Below are 13674 nucleotides of genomic sequence, written 5' to 3'. Positions count from 1 at the left end.
AGCCTTGATGAGCAAAGAGACTTTTTGTGAAAAAAATCACAAATCACAAACTTTTGAAGAGTACTGTAATAAGTAATAAATAAATAAAGTACCTAAACAAATACATTTTATTAATAGCTATATTTTCAGTTCACTATGAGTGTTCCATAATAATACTCTATAAATATAAATATATATATGTACTGTATATATTTGTTTATATTTCTATTTTTTAATGTAGTCCAGTATTGTTTAAGGGTTAGATAGGAGTTTAATATGCATGATTTGCATGATTTTCACAACATTCAGCTGTGATGTGTTCTGATTTGATCTCCGGAGTCTTCACAAAGTGATATGTATCTTCCAAGAAAATTCTCTTCAGGGATCTTCCTAATCACTTCACTTTTTCCATGTCTCTCTGCTAGACTCTGGAGTCACGTCTGAAGATCTCTCTGGCTGAGGATCTGGGAGAGGCGTTGTCCAATGGCACAGTTCTCTGCCAGTTGGCCAATCACGTGCGACCTCGTTCTGTGTCAATCATCCACATCCCCTCACCGGCAGTGGTGAGCTAACACTTAGATCTTATTTTCATTATGGCCAAAACATAATCTAATATCTCATAAAACAAGCACTATACCTGGATCTTTATGTGTAATCCTTATTTATCCATATTGATCCTGGATCAGCTGGATTACTAGCAGGCTGTTCTCAAATTGCTTTCTAATGAATGTATGTGCAATATTTCTATCTGTTCAGCCAAAGCTGAGTGCTGCCAAGTGCCGCCTCAATGTCGAAAACTTCATTGCTGCATGTCGTAGACTGGGAATCCCTGAGGTAAACATAAATTTCATCTTTTATTGTTTGCTGCTTTTATTATCCTCCATATTTTGGTCTTCCTGAGATGTGTTGTCTGAGCTGTTTGTAAATGAGAAAAACCTACTTTGCCCACTGACATGTGACTGCAACAATGTTAAAGCTCTTTTATGTTGTCTTTCAATTGCTTCAAGCTCGATTTGCTCCTTTTTGTGCGCTCTCGTTTTATTTTTATCTTATTTATTTATCTTAAAGGGATAGTCATCTCAAGTAGTTAATGTTGTTCTAAAATCATTTGACTTTCTTCCGTGGAAACCCCAAAAGAGATGTTTATCAGAATATCTGAGCTGCTCTCTTCCATATAATGAAAGTAGATGGTGACTGGACCTGGATTTAAGTAATCTAGTGATAATTTTCTTAATTTTTTTATATTACAATTTATATCGCAGAAAAAAAGAAAGTAAGTTATACATGTTCCGAAAAGTGGTTAGTAAATGATAACAGAATTTTCATATTTTGGGTGAACTATCCCTTTAAATGATCCGGCTTTAATTTTGTCTTTGTTGAACAGTGTGTCCAAACATCTTTGTTTGTCCCCTCTGCATTGTTCTTCCTGCCCTTGTCTGTCTCTCTCTTTCTCAGATGGAGTTGTGTTTAGCGTCTGATATCCTGTGCAGTAAGCTATCTGCAGTGCACCGCTGTGTGACGGCGCTCCTGGCAATGGCAGGAGGAGAGGAGGAGGTGAACGAGGACAACAGCGGCACCTCTCCCTCTGTCTCTCCTTCCTCCCCTTTTTCCACCGGCTTCCTGCTCTTCTACTCTCTCCTCATGGCTTTGCTCTATCTGTTCTACTGCCACCTTATAGCATAGAGTGAGCGAGTATCAATGTGCAAATGTAATGGATTTTAAAGTCCATCATCTCTGTACTGTGTACACTGTCACACACACCGTTGACGCTGTCTGACATATATATATATCAGAGCGAATTCCTTACCCATAATGCCTTTCAGCTTACACGTTAAAGCTCCCTACAGATATCTTAAAAGGTTAGTTGTAGGACTTCAGAACTTCATTTTTGTATAACTAGTGAAATATTGAAATATATTGCAAATTATCAGATGTCTTGATCAAATATCCAAATTTTTCCACACCAAAATGCTCATAAACTGCTCATTAATGGCCACATACCGCTTTTTCTATAGAGGATGTGGAATTTATCTGTACATAGACATGGTTTCCACTAATGAAGGGCTTTTCCACCTGATTGCCTTAGAATCGCTGTTGATCCCAGGATAGTTTATACACCTCTAGTGGTCTTTGCAAAGGATCTTGTTATCCTAAGAGTTTTAAAGCACTGGCACAAATTCCCCATCCCTTTTTTTTTTTTTTTTATCTCTTGAAGGGCTTTAAAATGGCTTGTATTTGGTCCTCATCGAAGTGCCTCAGAAGCTTGTAGGTTCCTTCTGTTCACGCAGCAGTGCAAATGAGTTTGTAGCATCTGGTAAACAGTCTGTTTAACAGTGGATAACAGTGTGGTGATGGTACTTCTCAGCTGAATTTGGTTTAATTTGCACGTTGTGGGAATCTGTTAGGGTCAGGGCTGAGTGGACTATTTCACTTTCCTTTTCTTGTTTTGTTGACTGTGACCATCAGAGGGCAGTGCTGTTACTAAACTGTTCCTTAAACACTTTTTGACGGTACTAATATGATTCAAAGCTGTGTAAACTTGTTACTTTTTTTTTTTTTTTTTGAATGTTCATTTTGGTTTTCTTGAGAGCATCTTTAATATAATTCCTATATGCAAACAGTTGAGGATTAAGTTATTGTTTCAGTTTATTTATGTTCTGCCGAAGCAGCATTTGGTGGAAACCCAGTCTCACTGAGCACATTACGGAAATTAGACTAATTAAATTGAACAGATTAAATGAGTAATACATCTCTGATTAAGCTGGAAAAAAATTGTGGACATTTAGTTGTTTTTTTTTAAATTCATGGATGCACAATATCGCAAAATAATTTTTTTTTTTTTAAATTAAAGATGAAATGGTTGTGAGTCATGCTTCTCCACAGCCTTCCTGATTCTAAATGTGGCCGTAGTGGTTTTGTAGTCCTGTAATGTGCCATGAGCACCCATCTTCCCCGGTGCTGTATGCTGATGTTGCTTTTGTATTCCGTGCCTACTTAATGTGATTTAGAAGCTTTGCCGACAGTTTACTAACGAGCAGCCTCTCATCTGGAGAGAACGATAAGAGGAGAGAGAGAGACTGGGAAATAAGGCTAGGTGAAGGGATATGCTGTAACTAGTTACCAATGCACCATCTCTCACCTAACGATGTCTTAAACATATTTTAAGAGGGTTTGTTGAGGAGTTAAGTAAGTTGATGAGGTTTTATAATATTGTACATTGTTGTCAATGCTAAAGCTAATCATAATAGAGATTTTCATTTAAAATGTCCACTCTGATAATGAACTCAGACTTCACGTTTAGCACAGATAGACCTCCTCGCATTGCTCGAGAGGCTTCAGCCATATGAAATAGGGATTGTGATGTGTTATATGTTGAAGGATTTTACAGAGGACGACATACATACGCTAGACTCAGTTTAGAAGGCACTAGATCTACATGAATGTTTCCGTCCAAATGTTACCTAGTGGAAGCTGTTGCAACACATGAAACGTATTTTGTAATATTTATAAAATACTGTGTATTTAAGAAGTTAATGAGTTTATATTGATATAAAGATTTGTTTTGTCTGTAAAGAAATTATTAAAAAACTGAAACATTGATATTTTATGTTTTGTCTGCTGCTTTACATGTGCTTTTGTCAAATGTTCATGACTGACTGTTGCTCTCGCTCATGATTAATTCTGCTTTAGTTCTTTGTCTCTCTGCTGAGGATGAAATCCTCACGTCAGCTCGTCTCTGTAGCTAATGGGTCCAGATATTCTGTGCCCTTTACCAAAAGGTAAGTGTTGATCCATTGTGTGGGTAGTAGAAAACAAAGAAAAAGAAAAGTATACACTTGGCTACACAGTGGGGTCCAAAGTTTCATTTTTCAGTGGACAGCGGAGTGCTGCTGCCGTTAAAGCCAAAGAATGTACAAATTACAAAAAAAATGTCAAATTGTAAAATGGTTTTTCAATTCAGCTTTTTACTGATACTTGCTTTTTGAGACTTGTGGACCCTAGTGTGTGCTTGTTTATACTGGAAGCTAAGTTTAGAGTTGAAAAAAGTCTCTTGTGCTCACCAAGGCTGCATTTATTTGATCAAAAATACAGTAAAAATTTGATATTTTGAAATATTATTAGAACTGTTTTCAATTTTCAGCAGTCTGCATTATACCAGTCTTCAGTATCACATGGTCCTTCAGAAATCATTCTAATATACTGATTTGCTGTTCAAAACACATTTGTTATGATCAGTGTTGAAAACAGTGATACATTTCCTTCATGTTTTTTTCATGAATGGAAAGTTCCAAAGAACAAATTTATGTGATGGATATCTTTAATGTATGATTATTTATCTTGTTACTGTCTTTTGATCAATTGAATGCGTCTGCTAAATAAAATTATTCATTTCTTTAAGAATGGTAGTGCATGCATACAGTGCATGCTCATATAAAATGCAATGTACGGTAAGAGTTTTTGATCTATAACTGCATGATAGAACTGTTCTTTAGATGAAAATATACTGCCACCCATCAGCACAAACAACTTTACAAACCCCAGAACAAATCAAAGTAACAGACAATAACTGAGCTTTAAGTGTTCACTCACTTTAAGTAAATGATACTTTACCAGCTATTATTGGTCATATAGTGACAATGGCGCTTTGGCTCATTCTTCTTTTCAAACACAGTGCTTATTATTTAACTGCAACAGTTCAGGTTTTGTCTGCAGGAAGTGTTAGAACTGTAAAGCTGCTTGTACAATTAATCAACACTTGGATGAATGTCATTCCTCTGTGCAAACTGAGTTTTTAAATCATCAAAGACTTTCTTCCTACCACACTTGCCAGTGTTAATGGTGTAAATGCACTGATTAGGATGCTATCAGACGCAGGTGCAGTTATACACTGAAATCATGTGAAGCACCTTATCTGCGTACAGGTGTACTTTCATCAAGCAAATCTGAACTCATTAAAGTGTGTCAAAGCAGGCGAGTGAACACTTATGTGCTCACTTGTTTTCTGTTTATTATTTTTAATCATTTATTAATTAACTGGCCAGCTCATTTGTCACTTTGACATTATAAAGTGCTTTGTGTTCATGGGGAGAACAGTTGCTAGTTAACCCTCTATAGTGTCGCTTTTTCTTCTAATTATGGAACGGTTTAAAAAAAAATTCTAGCATTAAAGAAAATCTATTTTAATTTCAGAGTTCTCCTCATTTTCTCCTTTAATTATGTGTTTCTGGAACTATGAACTCTGTTTATAACACTCTTCTGAAGTAGAATCAATCATGTACTCTTCTTAACGGCATTTCAGTAGTATATACGTTTTTTTCAACCACATGAAAACATAAATCATAATTGAGTTCTACATAATTATAAGTACAATTTCTTCCAAATAAATAATTGATGCCCCTAACAATAAAGAAATTCATCACTGCCAGTTGCCATATAGCTGCATTCATATTTTCTTAGTTTACTGTAAAGCTGTATTAGTAAACTTTAGAATATATGAGCATAAACTCCTATTTTAACAGAGAAGCAGCAAAAACCCAGATGTTGAAGAAATGTTTTTTAATAGGGTAATAAGAGGAGCTCTTGAGCATGTGTTGACCCCCAGGAAAAACTAATTACGTGTCTTAAAAACAACGTTATTGGCTTCTTTTAATTTAACAATGCCACACGTCATTGTTTTTTCTGAAAAACAAGACAGTGAATTGTTTCCATATGGCCACACGGCACAAAAGAGGGTTAACAACATAATATGTTTACACTGTAATACTGCAAAATCTGATATATACTGCATGTGATATACAGCTTGAATATGCCAATAAGAGCCTTTTATCAAATGCAACTCATACATAATCTATACTTAATGTATACGGTTAAGGTTGACTGAACTTAATAATTGGAATGCATGATGGATATTGAAGATGGTGAGATGCTGGCTTGTTATGCTCCACTCACTGTACTTCACCCTGGGATGAAATAGCATCCTCTCTGTGAAGTGCTATAACTGCATGGCTGCGTCTCTGAGAGACGGTGTCTTAAACGCCGCTGCTGTGCGATAGCGTTGATTTTGCATTGATCGTGCATTGCATGGCATGTGTTCCAGACTGCCACTTTATGTGATCCTGTCTGCATCTGAGGAGTAGGCTATCTTGTATGTTGTGGGTCCTTGAGATGACAGATGGGAGTCGCATGTCTCAACCATCCTTAGGTGCATGGAAAGCTTTTCATATTGAGGTCTAGGGTCTTGCTTGTCTAACCAGAGTGCACTTCACCCTTCAGCATCTCCTCTTAGAAGCATATATTTGCAGATTTCAGGGCCTGCAATACAAGAAGCAATGTTCCTAGAGCCGTCTGATTATGCCGAGATGTTTTATTGCTTATTGTATGATCTTTATTGTGTAAACAAACTTATAATGGTATTATTTTTTTTATCATCAAATCCCACCAGGACACACTGTGTCCGCCGCAGCTGATTCTGGAGGAAGAGGGGCTCACTCGCATCGCTCAGACCGTTCAGACGCTTTTGGAGTTGCCCACGTCAGGTGTCCGTCGCTCATCCCGTCAGGACCCCTCAGGGCTTCCTCTTCAATCCACAACTCAAAATCAAGATGCCGCCTCCTAGTGATCAAGTGATTATTTCCAGCACATTTCAGTTGCACAATGTATTTTTTTTTTTTTAGAAATTTTGATCAGGAGCCATCCAGCTTGTTACAATGTTGCCTGTTACGAATGCATGTACAGATTATTTTATGTTAATTGCAAGCACAAATTCTTGCCGACTATTGAAACATGAAATGAAGGACAATAAAGCAAATTTAACTTAAAACTGCTTGTCTGTTGCATATTTATGCAGAATATATGATACATGATGGAAGACGTTACCTAAATGAGCCTCGTTACTGAGGTAGTTGGCCGTTCTTGTGTAATGATTTTGTTGGTGCTTCCTCATAATTTAAAATTAATTACATTTGTAATCTCAGCTTTATTACAATGCAAATTTAATTGGTTTTTCACAGGTAATTACTCTTGCGGAGCGGCAAAGGTGGCAGTAATCCTGTGATAAACTAACAACAGCTCTTGAGCTCCAATTGTGACATTTTGTGCAGATTTGGAGTGTCGGACAAACAATGTGTCTCCCTGTATAGCTCTGCCTCGGCACCCTTATTTAGCAGTAGCTGTATGTCAAATGATCTATTTAATTTGCTGTGAATTAAAAAGTAGTTTATTAAGAGTGTAGCTAAAACACTGAAACAACCTTTTAACCTCTTTGTTTTATTTTAAACCAGTGACTGGAATAAAAATGTGAGAAAATGAATCTCCACCTTACACAGTTGGGAATAAAGGGAGTTGATTATCTAGCTTATTATATTAAACAAAGCCTAAAAACCTAAATTGCTTAAATAGCGCGATTCCACAGGACTAAAGTGGGAAGCGGTCTGGGTTCTGATGTGACTCTAAAACACTGCATTTCTTGTGTTTGAGTCATTATGTTTTGTGTAACTACCATGTTTCATGCCTCGGTCTCTCTTATGTTGCCGGATCACAGTCAGATGTTCTGATGTTGAAATTCTTGGTATAGTTTGTAATTGATTGGTCACTCAATTTCTGCACACCATTCAGGCCCTGAAACAGCAAAACAACCCGCAGCATCATACTTCTCCATTAGCATTACATCACAGCTGGGATGAGGTTTAGTTTTTAGTACACCGTGTTCTTTTTTCCAGGAAGATACGGTTTACATCCAGCAGAAAGGCTAGCATATGACTAATTTGGCTGATTCTGACAAGTGACAACGTATGCATTATTTAGATGTCAAGCTTTGTCATCAACAACAATCCCTTTTAAAACATGCTTTTGTTTTCCCAACTCTTCACAATTACTGTATATGATTAGTTGCATATTATTTGCATATAGCCTTATTTTTCCCTGCTGTCCTCAACCCTGTCAGACCTGCAGCCCACAAGCAGAGATGCACTGATCTAAATGAACATCTCGGTAACGTAATGTATGTAACCTCTTCAAGAGACTATGAGTAAGAGCATGAATACCAACCTACAGATCCTTGATTTACTGTGCTATTTTTATAGTGGTAATTAAACTGTGGAAAGCAGCTAATTTACTCTGTAGGAGATACTTTTTTCACTAAATCTGCACTATGCGGAAGACTGCCGGGGCTAGTTGTCACAATTTTTTTTACTTAAGTGAGCTTTCCTCAGGGTAGAGTTTTAGAAGGTCATTCTCTGTATAGACATACCTGAAGTCTAGAAAAAGCTATTGAACGTTTCTACCACTGTTGCTCAGGAAAAAATGTGCTTCATTGAACACACGAACCTGCTGTTTATTGATATTCTTATTGACTGCATAGAGAAGACAGATTTTTTACTATGTAGTACAGTAAATATGCTTTTCAATAGCTTTCCACAAAATTGAAATAGCAAAAACAGAAAAAAGATTAATTATATAAAATAACATTCAAAACATGTACAGAATTCTGAAATCAGAATAAAAAGTCCTTATAAAACACTTAGTTAAGAGGTTCTGGAATGCCAGAGATGATTATATGAACAGACAACTGATACACCATTTGCTGAAGTGGTTATTTTGAACAAGTATGTACTTAAATCTACTCAATAAATGTCTTTCAAATATCACAAATATTTGCATATGAAAATGTTGCAAACTAGATCTGCGCTGTATCACTGTAGTGTCTGAAGTATGGGGTTAAAGGCTCTTGATGTATTTATTCGTACATCAGTTTTAATGGAAATGGTATTATTTTGCCTGTTTACACAAATTAGCTGCATTCATTTTCAGTATGCATATAAAAAAAGAGAAATAAGTTCTCACTTTCAAGAATGGTTTTTAGCCACATTGTACCTTATTTGAACTTTCAGGGCAGCTGTATAAGCCACAGAAGTTGATAACATACTCCTTACCTCAGCTGAGGAAGAAAGAGTTCCCCAGCAGACTGGAAGAGGAATCTTAGTAGGGGTTGGGGAGGTTATGAATCTGAGAAGTGAAGTATCTGAGCTGCTATCCAAAGGTTTAAAGGTCTGATTCAGAGGTTGGGTGAGAAAACAGCAGCTATTGAGATCAATTCAGTTCTGCCACTCTTCAGCTTTTGAGCGAGAGATTTTTTACGTTTCTAAAACGGCAAACTGTCACTTACGTTCCGCTTCGGCTTTCAAAAGCACATGAATTCACATTTGGCACCAAAGCAAAAGCAGTAGCAGTAACAGCAATGGAAAATTGTTGGAAATTCCATTGGATATAATGTAGCCGTGAGTGAAAGGCTGACAGGCTCTACAGTCATCACATGCTATTTTACATTCAGCCTCAAATGGCAGCTCTGCCGAGTCCAAAAGATGAGCTACTGTGGTAGACATGCCAAATTGATTACAGGCGGCCTGCATCAATTATTAATGTAAGCACCTTCTTCAAAGTGCATCTTTAATGTCGAGCGCAATACTCCTAGACTCACCTGACCAGCGTCAGCTCAGACCAGACCAAGATAGGCTCGCTTTCACAGGCATGTTGCCAGACGTGACCTTGATGTTGTTGTAATAGGAGGTTTAGTTTTTGCACGCAATCGGCAGAATTAAAGAACAGCAGTCACACGGGATCAATAGTTAAACATAAATTGTGCTTTGATACCTCAATACTGTTGATGGTTACCCCCCCAACAAGTGTAATTAAATCAGAGTTAAGTGCCCTGTTTGCTGGCCGCTGAGGAGCTACTGCTGTTTCAATTTATAAGCTGTGTCGCGCGCGACTCTTATGTCCGACCCGATAAGCAGTGACATTTCTAGGTTGTAATTTGTTCTACATTCTTGTATCATGTTCTGTTCCATTGAATTGAATTCTACTGCCCAACATTACGTTTCAATTACGTTTTGTCCCATTGTTCTGTGCTCGACTCAATTGGATTACGCTCTATTGAATTACCTCTTACTCAGTTCTGTTTCATTCTGCCCTTGTCTTATGAAGTTAAAGAACAGATTGTGGCCTCCAGTGCTATTGACTCACCAATGAATTGGTCACATTATCATGGACATGTTTCAGAGCATATGGCTCTATGTAAGAGGCTGTAACCTCTCCAAGTAGCTTTTTAACTGGGTCTTTCTTTTCTTGTTCATTCGTTTGTGCATGTGGCTTTGTGGAATACGGTATAAAGTGGAGCAGAATCAAGTTTAATGCTGTTTAATTTATTTGGGCAGGTGCTTATCTGTGCTGGACTGCTGCATCTGTTCAGTCATCAAAGGTTTGAAGATCCTGAGAATAATAGTCAGCAAAAACAAACTTTCTGTGTTCTGGAAAGAACTAGGTTATTCAATGTGTTCGATATACTAAACTAAGTTAAATGAAATGAAATTAAAAGTAGTTCGTTTTAAACATCAAATGTCTGTCTCTCCCCCATAAGAAAGGTAATATTGGCCTGTTCCACATTAGAGGTCTTGACCTTCTACATCTAAAAACTTGACCTTCTTGACTGCATCTAGTAACTAAAATCAGATAATTATTATAGGTGGCACTACTTTAAAACTACTAAAGCATTCATTAATCATAGTTAATGTGAATTTCTATACTAACAGAGCTGGGTAGTAACTGATTACATGTAATCTGGATTACGTAATCAGATTCCAAAAATTAAGTACTTAGTAATGAGAGTAAGTTACATTTTAAAATACTCGTGATCAGACTACAGTTACCTTTTTATGGATTACATGATTACACATTATTCACACAATAGCCTACCGATTATATACATATTATATATGTATATATGGTCCAGTTTTGTGGACATTCACACAAAGATCAGTCATTAGTCAGGTGGCAACAGCATTTGACCACTAGATTTACAAAAATCATTAAACCTTATTCACCAAATAGCCTATATTTGCTTTAAATGCCCCTGAGATTTTAAAATAAATATTTCAATAATTATCACATTTGCATGTTCACGGTTTCTTTGATGTTGATTTTCTTTGATGATCACATGGCATGCAGGTAAACAAAAATATTTCATATTTTTTTAGTAAGTGTTTTATTTAAAACAAAGACTATAGAAATACAAAGATGGTTCACTCCTATACTTATGAATGGGAGAAACTGTAGCACGTAATATGGAGGAATAGTCCCACCTTCTAAATGAAAGAGCCAAATTTTCCATAGAAACATGGGGCACATTCAAGCCCAAACCTGGTTACCGGGATGAACGACATGTTTCCTGGAAACGGTGTGCAACAGGGTTTGAGATATGTTTTCTCATCAGCAGGAACATGTATATAAACTACGCCGTATTAAAGAGACAGCTTGCACAATGGGTCCAAGTAAAGTCGTTTACAAATGTGTCCGCTGCAGCTCGGTATACGCAACAATTGAAGATATTAAAAGACATGTTTGTCGTAAGAGTTTTATAGTAACAATATAGCATATCAACATGATGATGTAGTTGTTTATATTTTCAGCTTCTTTGCAAGGCAAGTTTATTTATATACCAAATTTCATACACAATGGTAATTAAGTGCTTTACATAAGAATGGACGGCAAGAGCTGTGACTGTAACATTGAGCATATTTTGTATAATCTGATTATATTACCTAAAATGTGTAATGTAACGGATTATGTTACTGACTACAATTTTTGTCATGTAATCTGGAATCAGTAACGGATTACAATTTGTAAGTAATCTTCCCAGCTCTGCATACTAATACATTTGATACATTATCAAAAGTTGTATCTGTTACTATTATTTAATGGACCTGAGCTAATGTGAACTAACAATGAGTAGTTTTTTTAATTTACTAATAATGTACTAAATGATAAAGAACAACCAAGAATAAATAAATAGTACATAAAATATAAATAATGAATACAAATATGTAAATACATTAAAAATCACTGTAGCAAATATATTGCTCAACATATTGCTAATGCATTAACTAATGTTACGTAATTGAATCATATTGTGAAAAAGAATATATATATATATATATATATATATATATATATATATATATAAATATTAAATATTTTATTTTAATATTTATTTAATTGATTTTTAGATAGAAAATAAAATAACACTAATTAGGTTTTAACCATTGTATTATGTACCCTATTCATTGAAAGTGTCATAGAATGTAAATGTCTTTGTATTTTATATTTGTAACATAACGTTAAATTACACCGACTGCAGAAGCATTTTTACTTTCCTAAAGAGGGAATAGGTGCTGATATTGAGAGTGGGTGATTTAGTCCTATTTTCTACTACACTGCTTGATTTCCTCTCCTGACTTAACAGCTCCTTTACCTTTTCCTACATAATTAATCACATACCATCTCCCATAGACATGAGAGGGATGGACTCAGGGCATGTAGGAGAGTGAGAATCTAAATTTAATTAAAACCAATACAATGCAATATACACGAGCACGGCGTGAGAAGTGCCTGCTCAGCAGACTGAATATGGTCACGACACTGTGCAAGATTCATTTCAAGTAAAAACAAAAATTGAAGCGGAAAGGCTGCTCGTCAATTTAGTGTGATGAGCGTTTCTGCTGACAGCAGAGTTTCAGTTCCTCCCTGCCCTAAAATGTACCAGTCGCAGCTGTCAGTGGAGCTTTATCGGTCCATATGAGGGGGTGAAGCAGGTCTGACTGTGTGTAATGAGCTGCAAATCAAACAGAAACCTCTCTAGGGTTTGAGATTCAGTTGCAGAGAGGGTCATGTGGTACTACAATCCAGCAGCGCTTCACTTGAACATCTTAATATAGACCTCAAAACTGCACAGGTTAGTGTGCTAAAACCCAGCTATTATAAATCACATGCAGATATAATCTGGTTTAGAAAGAAACTTTAAATATGCTTTTCAAGGCCAAACTTTGCTGTAGCCAGGCGTGGAACATTAAAAATGGTTTCTTCTGTTGTTAAAATCATTACATTAATAATACATAATAAAAATCTACATTAATTTCTGTTATAAATATAGGGAAATATGCATTCCAAATCATCAAATTTTGATGACTACAAAACAGACTTGCTGTACTTCAGCAATAAAGGTTGATTTACAAAATAACAAAATGTGCAGTGATAATGATTCCGTACAAGTTATGTTGAGTTTAAGAGAATGCATTGATTGGTAAGATACGCAAGTGGTTCATTTGTCAGAGACATTTTCACTTTTCCAATGCTATCTCACGACCAGTTTGAACGTATTTTATGAGGTGGCTCCTACGAATTCACCACCTCGTAAAATATGTACGATTTTTAAAAAATCATACAAATTCATACGAGGTTGTAGAAATGTGTATGATTTGTGAAAAATCGTATGAGGTAGCGAATTCATAGGAATTTGTACGAATGACCACCCCTAAACGTACCCCTCACAAAAATCATACAAAAACGTAAAAGTGAGGTCGTCCGAATTAGCCACCTTGTAAAATATGAACAAATTGCCGTGAGATTGGGTTGGACTTTTCACAGGAAAAGCACATGAATTTTATTTTATTTTTTAATAAGCCTGTTTAAAAATTTGAACAAAAAGACTAATTCTAAAGACTTAATTAGTCTTTAGTGACAGTTTTTTTTTAATCTTTGGCATCATTGGCAAACAAAAATACCACTAACATTTAGATATACTTATGTTTAGATAACTTGCCATTGTTTTCGCATCAGATTCGCACAGAAATTACACACTTAAAC

At 36.1% G+C, this 13674-nt stretch overlaps 1 protein-coding gene across 3 annotated transcripts in view; it reads left to right on the top strand.

Annotated features, from left to right (window-relative positions):
• lrch4 (leucine-rich repeats and calponin homology (CH) domain containing 4) overlaps positions 1-6799 on the top strand; it is a 41611-nt gene extending 34812 nt beyond the window's left edge. For 2 of the 3 annotated variants that reach the window (XM_058781737.1, XM_058781739.1), the window contains exons 16-18: positions 405-542; positions 736-813; positions 1435-3577. In XM_058781737.1, coding sequence (XP_058637720.1) covers positions 405-542; positions 736-813; positions 1435-1662 — 444 coding nt within the window. In that variant the 3' untranslated portion in view covers positions 1663-3577. Of the gene's footprint in view, positions 1-404; positions 543-735; positions 814-1434; positions 3578-6421 lie in introns of those variants that run through there. The other variant, XM_058781738.1, reaches the window with a different exon arrangement.
• The last annotated feature ends 6875 nt before the right edge of the window (positions 6800-13674 follow it).

This window comes from Onychostoma macrolepis, chromosome 07 (genome assembly GCF_012432095.1).
Source record: "Onychostoma macrolepis isolate SWU-2019 chromosome 07, ASM1243209v1, whole genome shotgun sequence".
Taxonomy (NCBI): Eukaryota; Metazoa; Chordata; class Actinopteri; order Cypriniformes; family Cyprinidae; genus Onychostoma; species Onychostoma macrolepis.
The sequence above is the reverse complement of the archived record's forward strand: the minus strand, read 5'-3'. Positions and strand labels throughout refer to the sequence as shown.